Source organism: Thalia democratica, chromosome 7 (genome assembly GCF_965202585.1).
Source record: "Thalia democratica chromosome 7, ktThaDemo2.hap1.1, whole genome shotgun sequence".
Taxonomy (NCBI): Eukaryota; Metazoa; Chordata; class Thaliacea; order Salpida; family Salpidae; genus Thalia; species Thalia democratica.
Window position 1 is genome coordinate 28,047,112 of NC_139171.1, and position 17,063 is coordinate 28,064,174.

General features: G+C 23.2%; 1 protein-coding gene across 1 annotated transcript; it reads left to right on the forward strand.

Moving 5' to 3' along the window:
* Positions 1-12,625: 12,625 nt before the first annotated feature.
* On the forward strand, positions 12,626-13,448 carry LOC145841221 (dolichyl pyrophosphate Glc1Man9GlcNAc2 alpha-1,3-glucosyltransferase-like). Its single transcript, XM_082948588.1, has 2 exons — positions 12,626-12,720; positions 12,890-13,448. The coding sequence occupies exons 1-2, from the start codon at positions 12,626-12,628 to the stop codon at positions 13,446-13,448; spliced, it is 654 nt and encodes a 217-aa protein (XP_082804714.1).
* Positions 13,449-17,063: the final 3,615 nt, after the last annotated feature.

The window sequence follows — 17,063 nt, forward strand, 5'->3', positions numbered from 1 at the left end:
TTTATGTGATAAAATGTTTTTCAGCTTCATTCGCAAGACTGTTGTGTTAAACAAAATAGTGTTTGAACGATTGCTAATTAATAAATACCTATAAATATTTAAATAACTACTGATAGGTTAAATTATACAACAATAAATACTACTTTCTGAATAATTAAAACACAGATCTTGTTTATGAATACAACTCACTTGTTATGTTTATTATTAAAGCAGTAATATCACTTCTAGTGTCTTTAATTGGATTAGTTGGAAACGGATTGAGTATTTTAATCATTTTGGTGTTGAAGGAATACAAAACATCTGTTCTACATATGTTAGTTTTCCTAGATATAAGTTGGAATATGTACTTGATAATTATAAACTACTAAATTACTCATTACAAATTTAAAACTTTAGGTGCTTGATTTTTTATATCAATAGTTTAGACTTTTTAACAGCTAATTCTAATTAAATTTTGTAAATAATTTAGTCGTTTTTTAATTAACTTATACTAGAAACATGGTACGCAATTTAAATGATACTGTTGTTAAATTCCCAAATTTTGAACTGAATATTTACAACTAAGTTTAAGAAAAAAAATTTTTTTGTTATAATTTTTAGACTATCTGTCAAAATTGAATGTTGTAAGAATTTTAAAATTTATAAAGTTTTTCAATAAAAATTTGCCTACTATTCAAAGTATAACTTAAAACCTAATATTATTTTTAATGTGTAATTTAATTAACGAACTAAAAATTCAACAGTTCACTTATCTTAACTCGAAGCTTCAATTTAATTCATTTTACGATACAAAGTAGTAACTGATTTTTTTTTTTTTTTTACGCAGGTATGTATTACAACTTGCAATAGCTGATACGCTGTTTTTACTTACTATTCCATTAAAAGTTTATGAAGATATAAATCAAAGTTGGAACTTACCCGATTTTATGTGTTCTGCTAAAGAAACAGTAGTTTACTTAAATTACAACGCCTCAGTATTGTTTCTAATGGTTAGTGAACAGTTTTAGCTAACTTTTTAAAACCTGTACATTGCTGTTATTAAGTTTTTTTTTAAAGTCTTAGTGCAATTTAGTTTAAAGTTTTTATATGAAAAATAATTCTTACGTTTTAAAAACTGGTGGTCAAAAAAAAATCAAAACAGTCTTACAAACCTTTTTACAAGTGACTATTCTTTTAAATAACTAAATTTTGTAGGGCGATCTGACTGTTTTAATTATCTTAAACAATAAATTTATTTAAACAGCAGCAACTTGTAATGACAGGTGATGAGTTTAGACCGATACATAGCAGTTTGTCAGTCGTTTTCAATTCGTTTAAAGAAATTTAGAAAAAAATCTTCAGTAACTATCATAATACTGTGCGTTTGGATAATTGCTCTGTTACGCTGTATTCCAGTTATTAAAAATACAAGAAGTACAGGGCTATATCCTAATTGTAAATGCGGGTTCGTATAATTTTATTAGTTTGAAAAAAATTGTAGTAAACACGAGTGTTAATGAAGCGTAATATTAACTCAACAATCAACTTACTAAGTAAGTTACTATAGATGTGTTTAATATATTTACACTGCTGACTAGGTTTCAATTTAGCAATAAACTTTCTGAAAATCAAGATAGTTCAAAATGGTGCTCTTACGCAGAAAACTACACAGCTTGTATTGGAAGTTATTTGAAATTACTACAAATACAATCCATAAGCTGCAAGTTAGTCTGTAAAATTGCCTGAAAATTGACTTTAATATGAATAATAAGTTTTTGGAAGTAGAGAAAACTTTGAAGATGTTAAGGATTTTTAGTTCAGAAATTACTTCTATGATATCTACAACAATTTTAGTAGAAATCTAAAAGAAAAATATAAAATAAAATAATCTAATTACTAAAACAATAACGCAAAAAAGTTTTCTGAACTTTTTACAGGAAACGAAAGATTTTAGATTTAATAAATGTTAATATTAATATTTTCAAACAACTTTGCTTATACTAAATACGTTATAAAAAAACTTGTGTAGTACAAAGCTTTGTTGTAACTTTATGTAATGAAACTTACAGAAATAAAACGAACATTGAAGAGATCGAGAATTTAGTGTATGAAAATGATTTTAATGAAATATACACGAGCTATAACGACAGTCAATATACAAATGTTGATTACAATGACTCTTACTTTGAATACACTTACGGCGACCACAAAACAGAAGATTTATCTGATTTTTTTATAAGTGAAAAACCCCGTTCAATACATTGCAACTATTTAGATGCCCATCAAATTTGGAAACGTTTTCTCATTATAAATTTTGTAGTCTTATATTTAATTTCAACTTTCGTAATGTCTGCATCATATGGACTTATAATAAAAAAGGTATGTATTTGATATAATAAAAATATTTTCTTTATTAAGAAATTGTTGAATTTCATTGATACTTATAGTATTTAAATTAAACCTTTTTAGTTCTAAGCGAACATGTTCCCTCCTCGCACACATTATAACATTCTGTTCTAACTTGTTCAACAAAGTATTTGCTCTGCGAAAATTACAACTGACTGTTGTTAAAATTATACAAACTTTTATTTTCTATTATTTCCTCTTAACTGTTAATAACGTAAACAGATACTTAACACAACAATGTATAAAATGGAACTAATTTAAGCGTTACACTTCAGTTCTTATATTTTATTAAAAAAAAGATGTTATTTTTAAAATGTTCTATAAAGGATTTATTTTATGTTTACTTCTTACAGATAACATTTGTAAAATAAGTTTGTATTGTAAACGTAACTTTGCAACACCCAAACTTTGTTTTGTTATATAATGCTTGTTTTATAAAATAAAATTTTTTAAGCTAAAAATTTTAATTATAATCCATTCAGCTAAAAAATAAAGTAAAGACTCATGAAATAAGTTACAAATATTTTTGTTTGAAGCAATAAAAGTTTTATTTAAAATTGTGTAATTTATAAACAAATACATGGAAACAATTATAAAATAAATTAAAACTTTATTTTACTACATCAACAGGTAAAACAAACGAATATACAAATAAAAAGTTTAAATAAATCCAAAATCATCAAAAAGTTTAGAAAAACTCAAGGTAAAATAAAAGAAAGCAACAAAAACAGAACAAATAAAATATGCATAACATTAGTAGTCACTTTTATTGTTTGCTGGTTTCCTTTTCATGTTTGGCATTTTACTAAGTTAACGGGAACTTCGATTAGTATAGATAAGGTGATTTATTAAGTTTAAATTTAGTTTTCTTAATAAAAAAAATTTCGAAAAACTATTTTTAATGTATTCAAATACAATTCAAGATATATAATGTAAGGGTGACAGTTAGATTAGTTTCAAATTTTATTTTACAAAAAAAGATTTAATTTTTAAAAATATACCAATTCAATGAGAAACACATTCTAAGTTTAAATGCTCTTATGATAAAAGTATCCAGTATATTGGATTTACTTTACGACCATTAGTAGATAGAGTTAAAGAATATCTAAAAGGCAAAACAGCTGTATCTGACCACATTAGCAATTGTAATGTTTGCAAAAATGAAAAAATAACAATAAACGTGTAAAAACATATTTGAGACCCTGATAAGTGAAGCATTGCTAATTAAACGTTATAATCTAATTTTAAATAAACAAATAACTAAGCCAGGTAATACCCATACACTAAGAATTTTTGATTAAATTGATATATATTAGTTTAACAATGTGTAAATATTTATGTAACATATTATTTTGTTGTAGTTCATAATTTTAATTTATAAATGTTTATAAATTGTACTACTTAAAATATTTGTATACTTAGTTGATTAACACTAGTTAATATTTATTTATCACAGTATTTTGATAATGACTGATGAAAAGTTAAAATGTCTTCTGTGAGTAAATATTAGACTTAGAATGTGTTTCTCATTGAATTGGTATTTAAAAAGTTCAAGTATCCCCACCTGTTTTAAAAATTAAAATAAATTTTTTTTTAACTAATATGAACTTTATTTTAATTACTTATTTAGACAGAACTTAGTGAAATTATTTTAAATTTAGTAGACATAAGAAGATAAAAGTAATTAGTGTGTCATAAAATTTAATTTGTATTTTCCAATTATATTTCCATTATATTCAATTTATTTAAAAAACACATTTAGCTTACTATCAAACAATTTTTAAATAATATTTCTAACAGGAACATATATGCGTTATTCTGAGCACAATGGGTACTTTATTAGCTTATCTCAATTCTCTTTTGAATCCTTTATTTCATACATTCTTTGTTACTGATTTTTCTAAAAGATGGAGGTTAGGAATTAGTTATTTGTCAGCCTATATCAAGTTAATGAAATTGTATAAGTTTTTATTTATTAAGTAATTTATAAAAATTTTATTAAAACAAAAAGTACATAAGATCTGCCTACTTTAGCAGAAGGTATTTAAAAACTTAAATTAAAAAAAATATATATTAAATCTAGTTATCATAAAAAAATGTTTAATGACTATTTCGAATAAATATTAAGGTTTTAATACAGTTTATAAAGCGTTTACTAGTTAAAAAATAAACTTAGAAACTCTTAACGTTTTAGATTAAAAACTTGTTTAACTTTGAAAAAAATATATTGTAATCAAAAACGTTATTTTTTATACTTTAATCATTCAGTAGATATACCTCTATATAATACTATATACTAAGTAGTAAAATTATTCAAAACAGTAAACTGCTAAATAAGCACGTACTTCCTAAGTACTAACTGCTAGTATATTACGTTTTTTTACCCGAAAAACGCTATGTTCAAAATGCAATTTTATTTTTTACTTTGAAATTTAGAAAAAAAAAACTTTAAAATAAGATATAAAAATCTTTTATATTTTACTATAAGTTGTAGTGTATAACACTTGAATTAATAAAAACGAAGGGAAACATTAAATAAATGAATATTAAAACTTTTATACCAAATCTAATATTAAAAACAAACATACTATAGTTTATTTGTTTATTGGAAATAAAAAGTATCGCAATTGACATTTACATACAAAATTACTGACACAGAATAAGAAAGCTTATAAAAAGCAAAATTAATGATATCAAAGTAAACTAACTTTTTTTAATAAAAACATTTAATTAAAAGAAAGACCAATGTTTCACATGTCTTCATTTATTTTTAAAAACACCAAATAACTTTATGTACTATGTAAATTTTAAATGTCCAAGGTTTTACAATATAACTTTTGAAACTTTTTGGATTGAATGTAAATATAAATAGACAATTATAAACAAATAATTACTTATAATAACATATATTAAACAAATACTTATGACGTTTAAATACTTTCAACAAATGTGTTTTGTATTTATGATGAATTACGATTTATATTGATATATGACTTTTCTTTTGTAGTCATTTGTTAATTTTAGTCGCTTTTTACATATTAGTACTAAAACTAATTTAGGAATCTAAAGACCAAAGCTTTCAAGGTTCGTACTGCCTGTTGGGTACGTAATTTTGCGCTGTGTTAAAAAAGCGTATTTAATTGCAGGTTACTGTGCTATTAAAATTAAGCCACTTTAAACACTTATTTTCAAAAGCTTGACATACAACACTTTATTTTTAGAACTACTCGTCTTACAATAGTCAATAAATTTGGAGGTAAGAACAAAACATCAAGAAAATCAATACTGCAAAAAATGTAGAAGTAAAAAGCCGTACAAAGGTTACCCCTTAATTGAAAAATACAAACAAAAATAAGTTAAAATTAGTTATCTTGTTATAAAATTAAATGATTAAATTTAAACTTTGCTTAAATACAATAAAAATAAATTTTAATTTAAACTTTTACCTTATAAACTTGTTAATTGTTTAAATAAAACAAATTTTTGTTTTAATAGATAAAAAAAACAGTTCAAAGATTCGACCCTACACGTACACATTAAAGCTGTACTGCAACTTAAAAAATTAAATGTAGTGAACGTTCAAGTACATTAATTACTTATACAAAACTAAAATCATATCGCATTTTACTTTTTAAGGTTGTCTAGTACAAACGAATACTTTAAATAGTCTATAAGTTTTCAACAACTTAAGAGCTATGAAAATATAAAACAGCAGATGTTGCATTAAAGTTTTTTTCTAAAATTAGGACTAAAAAATAAAAAGACCAAAAGTTTAATTTTTAAAACAGTACAATTATTATACAATTTTATTTAACTTAAACCATATTGTAAATATTTAAACTTGTAGTTTAATAGCAGATAATAAAAAATAAATTTGTTTAACTTTATATTAATAAGTACGTTTTGTTTTTAAAATTTTTACTAAAATAAGTATACAAAACTAAAAACTAAAATATTTTGTTTTACTAAAGATCCTTAAATTTAATGGCTATTTTTTATTACAATAAATGGTTACATAAGACTAAATTGAAAACTAACTTTAAACAATAAATTATGTTCACTTAAGTTAATAGCAAACTTATTTGTAGCACCATAACTGTAATAAACTTTAACTCAAAGAAACTCATTTAACGGTTTTTTGACTAAAAAAAGTACTGTTTTTAATTTTAAAAAGTATATCCTAAAAAACATTGTTTGACAAAAAATAATTTGGTATTAAATTAAAATGCGTTTAAAGTAAAGTTTGTATAACGAAAAGTTTTGTAATTTGAACAAGGTTTTAGATAAATCTTTTAATAATTAAACAAAAAAATGTAACTGTACTTTCTAGTTATGTTTCTTATAACAACAAAGAAAAAATAACTTAAGTAATTGTTTAATAAAATTGCTCTAAATGCTAAAATGTTAGATTTTAGTCCGTCTAATTGAAACATCAAACAAAAAAAATTTACCATTTGAAAAGGTCATAAAACGCTAAATTAAATGGTATTAATGCATCTTTTAAGGCTAAAAATACTAAATTTCGAATTTTAATTATAGTAAAGTAAAGTATTCTATTAACTAACACAGTTTTAATACTTGTGTTTACGCTTTAAAAATAGATAAGTCTGTGTTTATTGAATTAAATTAGATATGGTTTTTGTGTGTTTTTTACATTTAAGCTAAAAATAGGTTTTTTTTATTCGTCAAATTACATGTTGCTTTAGCATTTTTTACTATAGGATAGTTTATTGTAAACATGTTTAGCATTTAAAGTAGATGTGTTAATAGTTGATTGTAAACTTTTTTTTAAATATTGGCAATCTTTTTTTTTCTTAAATTAAGATGTTTTTGCTTGACAACCAAAAGCATCTTAATTAGTCGAATTAAATTATTTCGAAAACAAACAAAATACAAATTAAAAACAAAATTAAGATAGACAACTACAACTGAGTTAATACATTATTGAACTTTTTTGTGTTAAAATATTGTAGCTTTGGTTGACTTAGAAATTAAAACAACGATTTCAACTTTTATAACTTTTAAGATAAAAACAAATTTAACTACTCATTGATTTTCTACTTTTATAATACATACGTAGATGTTTCACATCTATTTCTAAAATCAATAAAAAAAATATTACTTAATTTAAAAGGATTTTTTTAGTTTATGTACAATATCAGTTTAAAGTTTTTATAAATAACTTTTAAAATAAATTTAGTGAAATATTGAAATTAAATTTTATTTTTTTAACTTATTCAACAAAAAAACTTTAACTTAAATAAAAAAAAACATTTTTTTTACGAATTTACTCTTATAATTGGTTAGCTTTTTATGTGTCTATTTGCATAACGTTATTTAACTTTAATTTATATTGAGAACAAAAATGCTTTTATAAACCTTGATTTATTAAACTTTATTAAAGTGAAAGCATTTTTTTATTATTAGTGTATTTTATACTTTTATTATCGTGTTGGTTAAAAACAAACTTTATAAAAATTATAAGGAAGTTTATAGGAATGTCGTTTAAGTTTTAATATTTGTGTTTACTCTTTAAAAATAGATAAGTCTGTGTTTATTGAATTAAATTAGATATGGTTTTTGTGTGTTTTTTACATTTAAGCTAAAAATAGGTTTTTTTTATTCGTCAAATTACATGTTGCTTTAGCATTTTTTACTATAGGATAGTTTATTGTAAACATGTTTAGCATTTAAAGTAGATGTGTTAATAGTTGATTGTAAACTTTTTTTTAAATATTGGCAATCTTTTTTTTTCTTAAATTAAGATGTTTTTGCTTGACAACCAAAAGCATCTTAATTAGTCGAGTTAAATTATTTCGAAAACAAACAAAATACAAATTAAAAACAAAATTAAGATAGACAACTACAACTGAGTTAATACATTATTGAACTTTTTTGTGTTAAAATATTGTAGCTTTGGTTGACTTAGAAATTAAAACAACGATTTCAACTTTTATAACTTTTAAGATAAAAACAAATTTAACTACTCATTGATTTTCTACTTTTATAATACATACGTAGATGTTTCACATCTATTTCTAAAATCAATAAAAAAAATATTACTTAATTTAAAAGGATTTTTTTAGTTTATGTACAATATCAGTTTAAAGTTTTTATAAATAACTTTTAAAATAAATTTAGTGAAATATTGAAATTAAATTTTATTTTTTTAACTTATTCAACAAAAAAACTTTAACTTAAATAAAAAAAAACATTTTTTTTACGAATTTACTCTTATAATTGGTTAGCTTTTTATGTGTCTATTTGCATAACGTTATTTAACTTTAATTTATATTGAGAACAAAAATGCTTTTATAAACCTTGATTTATTAAACTTTATTAAAGTGAAAGCATTTTTTTATTATTAGTGTATTTTATACTTTTATTATCGTGTTGGTTAAAAACAAACTTTATAAAAATTATAAGGAAGTTTATAGGAATGTCGTTTAAGTTTTAATATTTGTGTTTACTCTTTAAAAATAGATAAGTCTGTGTTTATTGAATTAAATTAGATATGGTTTTTGTGTGTTTTTTACATTTAAGCTAAAAATAGGTTTTTTTTATTCGTCAAATTACATGTTGCTTTAGCATTTTTTACTATAGGATAGTTTATTGTAAACATGTTTAGCATTTAAAGTAGATGTGTTAATAGTTGATTGTAAACTTTTTTTTAAATATTGGCAATCTTTTTTTTTCTTAAATTAAGATGTTTTTGCTTGACAACCAAAAGCATCTTAATTAGTCGAGTTAAATTATTTCGAAAACAAACAAAATACAAATTAAAAACAAAATTAAGATAGACAACTACAACTGAGTTAATACATTATTGAACTTTTTTGTGTTAAAATATTGTAGCTTTGGTTGACTTAGAAATTAAAACAACGATTTCAACTTTTATAACTTTTAAGATAAAAACAAATTTAACTACTCATTGATTTTCTACTTTTATAATACATACGTAGATGTTTCACATCTATTTCTAAAATCAATAAAAAAAATATTACTTAATTTAAAAGGATTTTTTTAGTTTATGTACAATATCAGTTTAAAGTTTTTATAAATAACTTTTAAAATAAATTTAGTGAAATATTGAAATTAAATTTTATTTTTTTAACTTATTCAACAAAAAAACTTTAACTTAAATAAAAAAAAACATTTTTTTTACGAATTTACTCTTATAATTGGTTAGCTTTTTATGTGTCTATTTGCATAACGTTATTTAACTTTAATTTATATTGAGAACAAAAATGCTTTTATAAACCTTGATTTATTAAACTTTATTAAAGTGAAAGCATTTTTTTATTATTAGTGTATTTTATACTTTTATTATCGTGTTGGTTAAAAACAAACTTTATAAAAATTATAAGGAAGTTTATAGGAATGTCGTTTAAGTTTTAATATTTGTGTTTACTCTTTAAAAATAGATAAGTCTGTGTTTATTGAATTAAATTAGATATGGTTTTTGTGTGTTTTTTACATTTAAGCTAAAAATAGGTTTTTTTTATTCGTCAAATTACATGTTGCTTTAGCATTTTTTACTATAGGATAGTTTATTGTAAACATGTTTAGCATTTAAAGTAGATGTGTTAATAGTTGATTGTAAACTTTTTTTTAAATATTGGCAATCTTTTTTTTTCTTAATTTAAGATGTTTTTGCTTGACAACCAAAAGCATCTTAATTAGTCGAATTAAATTATTTCGAAAACAAACAAAATACAAATTAAAAACAAAATTAAGATAGACAACTACAACTGAGTTAATACATTATTGAACTTTTTTGTGTTAAAATATTGTAGCTTTGGTTGACTTAGAAATTAAAACAACGATTTCAACTTTTATAACTTTTAAGATAAAAACAAATTTAACTACTCATTGATTTTCTACTTTTATAATACATACGTAGATGTTTCACATCTATTTCTAAAATCAATAAAAAAAATATTACTTAATTTAAAAGGATTTTTTTAGTTTATGTACAATATCAGTTTAAAGTTTTTATAAATAACTTTTAAAATAAATTTAGTGAAATATTGAAATAAAATTTTTGTTTTTTAACTTATTCAACAAAAAAACTTTAACTTAAATAAAAAAAAACATTTTTTTTACGAATTTACTCTTATAATTGGTCAGCTTTTCATGTGTCTATTTGCATAACGTTATTTAACTTTAATTTATATTGAGAACAAAAATGCTTTTATAAACCTTGATTTATTAAACTTTATTAGAGTGAAAGCACTTTTTTATTATTAGTGTATTTTATATTTTTATTATCGTGTTGGTTAAAAACAAACTTTATAAAAATTATAAGGAAGTTTATAGGAATGTCGTTTGATTTCTCAAGTGGAGGTGAAATTTTTTAGATCGAAAATATTTATACAGATAAAACTATTAATTTTTTTAAGGTAGTATTTACAACATTGTTATACCACATAAAAGTGTAATTTTTTTATGAGTAACATCTAGATTACTTCTGTTATAATGTTTTTTGTTAAGTTGAATTTATAAAAAAACAGTAGTTAAGCTATGCGGTTTAAATTTTAGTATCTAACTCATAACTTAGAAAACAGTCTAAGTAAACGACTAAACGGTTATTTTATTATACCTCTATTTGCAATTTATTTTAAGGTTTTAATGGTACGCTTAAGTCACTAAACAACTAAATAATTAATATGTAAGTTTATAAAATATGCGTTTAATTTTTTTTTTTTGAAGAATGTTGTAATGCTTAATAATAAAAACTATTTTCAGTGTTATCAGGGACGAAGACAATAATTTTAGAGCAAAAATAGAATTCTGTGACTGCTGTTGACATTTCAACTTCGTTTGACATTTTGTTAACATTTAAACTTTTACCTTAACTTTATTAAAAATCTTTTCTTCATGTTTTTTTCAATATAGATCAGAATAAAATTAAATGTATAAACTTAAGTAAAATATTTTTTAATCGGATTTATACTATAATTGTTTTAAAGATAATTATTAGTTTAAGTTTTTTTGAAGTAAAGTTGCTGTAGAAATATTTAATCGAGTTGCATCTTTAATTTTTTTAAAACGGCATTTACATTAAAACTATTTTAAACAAATAGAGCTTTTAATTTTACTAATTAAAACTTTTATTAAAGTTCTTTTATAAATAATTTAGTCGTTGTTTTATAAGTTAAACTTATATTATTACTATTGTATAGAATGAAACCAATTTTTATTAATCGATGAAAAAGAAAAATAATTTGAATTAATATAATTTATAATTATAAGAAACTACACTGATATTAAAAACAAGTACCATAAAAAATGAATAGAATAAAAAAAATTAAAAGGAGGGAAAGTATGTGATCAAACTACTGATGAAAGTTATACATAATTTGCTTATTGTTACATTAAAACCTATAAACATCTATTTTTATTTATTTTTAGAAGTAGACTTACGCAGAACATAAATTATTATAAAAAATTAAACGTAAGTATATATTTTATATATTTAAAAGTAAACGCACGCATAGAATTTGTGCTTAATAAAAAAATTGAAACATTAATTTCTACAAAAAAGGGTTGTAAATCAATTCGCGTAATAATCTTAATCTTAGGTCAGTAATTTTTAAAACCACTTGCTTTATCTAAACTAGTTAGAAGCTACATCCGCCAAACAAAACAGATCTAAACGAGTTTTATTTTTGTTAAAGTTATAAATTATTTTTTTTTACATACAGGCTGAAGTCATACACGTAGCATTTGTTTTATAAACCTGAAATTAAACAAAGTATAAAGTAAAACTTAAACAAAGATGCTATTTTATTTTTATTTAAAACTTCCAATAAAAAACGTTTTAGTACGAGAACTTTTTACACAAAACAATTTATCAAAAAAAAAGGCTTAATAATTTATAATAATATATTAATTTAAACTTTTTATTAATTTCAGATTATGTATAATTAAATTCTAACTATAAACTAGTTTAAATTAATAAATAATATCAAGCTTTAATCTTATGTAAATAAATTTATATAACTAAACATAACTCTATGACTTATAAACTCAACAAGACGCAATTAGTTGTACAATTTGCAATTAGAAACTCACGCCAAAACGATACAAAAAGTATTAAAATGGAAAATACCGCTAAATAGAAAACGACTATAATACATACTATAATAAAGCCACCAAGCGTTTAAAGGACTAACTGTTAATTTAAAAGTTAGTATATACAAATAGCCTTGTAACAAATTTTAATTATTTAATTGTAATGCATTGGTGCAGATTTGCGACCACAACGTGCTTCCAACTATCCAACCTAACTTTCGTCCTAACATTCGTGTCAATGCTATCCTGCCTGTACAAGTTTGTAAATTTTACACCATTTAAATATATTTAAACAGCATATTGATAAATAAGGTTAATTTAAAGAAGAATAAACAAATTACTAAAATATTTAACACACGATTAATTTATGTTTAATACATAATACAGTAAGTAAAAATTAATTTAGCTTAATACCGATCTAAAACAGGTTATTTTTTCAACCACTGTTCGGCAGCAGAGCGATGGATCTGGTTCGCGGGGTTCAAATATGCTCACTATCATCCTTCATGTTCGGCTGGCACGTCCACGAGAAAGACATACTGATGTCCGTCATACCCGCCACCATCCTTGCTTTTCACGGTCATCACCACAAGGACCGCGTCCTATTCTTCGTCCTTCAATACGTGGGACACTACTCTATGTTCCTACTTTTACACGACCAGTTCTTAATACCTTTAAGGTTTTTACTGTGGGCAATATACAACCTCTTAAGCTTCAATTTCGTCTTTACATCTCAGAAAAGGGGATTACCCCAGAAAGAAAACAAAATTGCCACTTTATTTACAAGGTGCTACCTGACTTTTTTGCTCCTGTGCGAGTTGTTCTTCATAGGTTTATTTCCCTTCACCAAATACTCGACAACGCACGAGTTTCTCCCTCTGATGATGATGTCAGTGGTTTCGGCTGTGGGGGTTTTGGGCTGCTACGTCACCAAGATGATGTTCGATAACATGGGAGAAATTCATCAGTTAAAAAAAAAGAGCTGAATTTTAAACGCTTGGTTTTATTTATTATTTTTTTAAATTTTATTTTCTAAAGTTGTATTTTTTACGTATTTATTAAGAACTATAAAACCTTTAAGCATTTTCTATTTATTATTTATCTTCATTTAAAGTTTATAAAAAATTATACTAAACATTGTGCATCAAATAACAGTTAAGTTTATCACACTTTTTTTTTGTTGTATTATCAAATAAACTAAATTTAATATGCTAAACTAGTCCATACGATTTTAGTAAAATTGCTCTTACTTTCTTGTTTTGTAACACAAATATATTTGTTTTGTTTAGAAAAGCATGCAATTTTTTTACCTATATAGTACATTTTTAAAACTTTTATGTATATTTAAAAAAAAGTTTTAATTGTTCTAGTTAAAAATTTAAAGCTAGATTTACTATTTTTTAACCGACGCTAAGAAGATTATTATTCTGTAAGTCATTTATGTTTTTTAAAAATAATACTAAATTGAGCCTTGTGGTACTCAGACTGACTCATATCCTTCAAAGGTTATTGTTTTTGTTTTCATCTAGATATAACTAATAAGTAAATTCACATTGTCTTTTACACCATAACAATCATTTTTTCTTAGTAAGATTTTCACATCTACACTTTCAAATGCTTTACTTAAATCCAAAAAAACTGCAAAAACTGCTTTTCCCTATCAAAGTTATACAGTAACCTTCCAACAAACTCTGACAAAGCAAAGTATAGAAATGACAAAAGGGTGAAATGACTCTCTCTAAACAAAATTAAGAAATGTTTTGAACATTAATTTTAGAAAAAAACTGTACAAGCGAGTGTAGAATTTTTTGAACTATTTCTTCTTAATTAGATTTAAGTCGAATAGGTCGATATTTTCCTTTAATAGTTGGTATTACTTTTGTAATTTTAAGCTTTCTTAGTATACACCTCCATGAAATACTTAGTTAACTAGTTTATCAAGAACTCGAATTATATAGTTAATTTTTTTCTTAATGATCTTTACAGAAATACTATCCTCACCACTGGCTTTGTTTGTATTTAAAGCTCTAAATAATACTGAATACTTCAGTTTCTACTTTAGTTTTTAAAGCTTCGTATGGAGCCCGAAGTCTGCGAATTTTAACAAAAACTGGTTTAAATTTTCTGTTAATTTTCTTCTTTTTACTAGCACAGCAGGACCAATAAATATCATCTTTATTACATTTTACTTTTAAAGATTCGGGATAGATATGCGGACGTTAGTCTTAAATAAAGTCTGGCATAAAATAAAACCTTAATAATTGACTTGTTTATTTTCCAGCCTTACTACCCTTTATTACGATTTTTAAAGACTTATAAAGGGGTTTGACGTGTTGAATGAATGCTTTTGTGCTGATACTCCATGACTGTCCGCACAGTGTAAATGTTCAGTCTAAAAAAAGCATATGAGGATACCAGTTTTAATAAATTACTAAAATTATTTCTCTTCTTAGTTGAAAACAAGCTTTTATAATGTACTGGGAGCGATATAACAAAACATACTAAGTTTTTTTAATTTCTTCGAAAAAAAAAAGCTTTTTGGATTAAATTTGCGAACCTTGAAAAATTATTTTGAAGTTGAAACTTCATTAAACATTCATTATAATACTTTTTTTACAAACAGATAAATAATTCTTAAGTTTGCAATTCCATTAAAACTCTATTTTCAAATAAGGTTTCAGGGCAGCGTTTTATTAAAAAAAAGAAAACAGTAAAAATTAAATAAACTCATGATGAAAGTAAGTCAGGAAATAACTCTAAACCAAAAAAGAACTAAACTTTTACTCCATTAACAACTACAAAAACCAAGTTTGGGAAAACATAGTGTTTATATTTCAAGCTTATTTTTGTGTTTAATTGTTAAGAAAAAATGTAAAAAAAAACATCTATAAAGTACAGACAATAAAAAATTATCACTCCTATGATATATTTCTTAAGTTAACTCATACTAAACTTGATTTTGATATATTTATTCTTCAATAGGAAGACAAGGGTTAATTAAGTTTTAATATCACTTAAACTATATAATATTCAAAGTATTGAGATTTTAGGAAAGTATTTACAAAGAAAAATTTAGAAAATCAGCAGAAAATACTACCACAAATTTGTTGTGGTGTCTATCATATTTTTAAAATAAAATTTTACGGAAATTTTAATGTATGAAAGTTTTCATTCGTTTTCAACACTCTAGCCTAGCAAATGTGAATATGACTTTAAAACAGGTCCTATGTAAAAGAAGTTTCATTAAAAATAGCGGTTTGAAAACTTAACGTTTTTTGCATTTTATTTATTATTGCTTGACGTATGAGAGTCTATAAAAATTAGACTATATTAAACTAATGTTACCTTTATTTCTCATAATATAAATTTTAGCAACGCTAATCGGAGTTTCAAGAAAATTTTAAAAATCAAAAAGTTTTGAATACTTAAGATATAAGACTTTGAAAATAATCTAAAACTTGTTGCTCCAGTAATTGTATGTCGATTTGATAATAGAAGTCTGGTAATTACGCTATAAGCTAACTTAAACAACTTTGCAACACGCCGTATAATGTTATAAAAGTAGTAACTGATTTATGTACTTCAGCGAACATTTTTTAAATTTAAGTTAATTTACTGTTTGAAAGGTACGCGATTTTTACAACGCTTAGTTTTTATTAAGGTTTCTTTTTTGTGCTAATTAGACTTTTGTTATATTAAAGTTTTATTTTAAGGTGTATAAAGTATGTAAGCTACGTTACATAATTTTTAATGACCTATTTTATTATTATATTTTATACCTGGTTTTATTATCAAAAAAGTTAATCAGTTTAGAGAACTACAACGGTACAAAAACAAAAAAAAAAGTACTAAACTCTTATTAAATTCTTTAAAGTTTTTATACTCTGTATTTGCAGAAAAAAAAAATTGGCAGCTCATTAACTAATAGCACTTTAGTTTAACTACAACATCAATAAGTAAATATACTTCTTTATAAATATTTCAGGAAATATTTAACCATAAGTACATGTACTACTATGTCCTTATTTTATTTTAAGTAAATATTACGTTTTATTTGCAGTGTTAATACAACTTGATAATACACATAAAAATGTTGGTGATTTTAGCACAAGAAAATCCTCATTTTAAAATGATATTTTTAAACTTTATATTTCAAACACCTTGTAGCAACTCATTTTTATTTATTATAAATACTTTGGTGGACAATTTTAATAAATTGGTTGGTTGAGATACAACTGTAAAAAGAAACAAGTTTATAAATATTTATACCAGTCTAACAGTTACTTTCTTTACGACTAAGTATTTTCATCCTAAAGTTCAACATTTTAAAATAAAGTTCAAGTGACAAACTAAGCTTTTAAAATAAACAATTAATATAAATAAAACGTCTTTGCAAAGTACCATAAATGATTTAAGATGTTTATTGGGTGTTTTTAACGGTGAAGACAGCTCAAAACTAAGTAGAGTACGTTGAACAAAAAGTCTACATCAAAAATATTAAAATAATATAAAATCTAGTTGTCCATTTAAAATATTATATATCAAAAACAATTAAGGTCCATTTCAAATAAAGTTTAGTGAGTTTTTTACAAAAGTTTTCA

Excerpts from the sequence above, each read along its gene's own strand:
- LOC145841221 (XM_082948588.1), top strand. The coding sequence starts at position 12,626 with ATGCATTGGTGCAGATTTGCGACCACAACGTGCTTCCAACTATCCAAC. Across the intron at positions 12,721-12,889 it reads ATGCTATCCTGCCTGTACAA|GTTATTTTTTCAACCACTGT; the intron begins GTTTGTAAATTT and ends GATCTAAAACAG.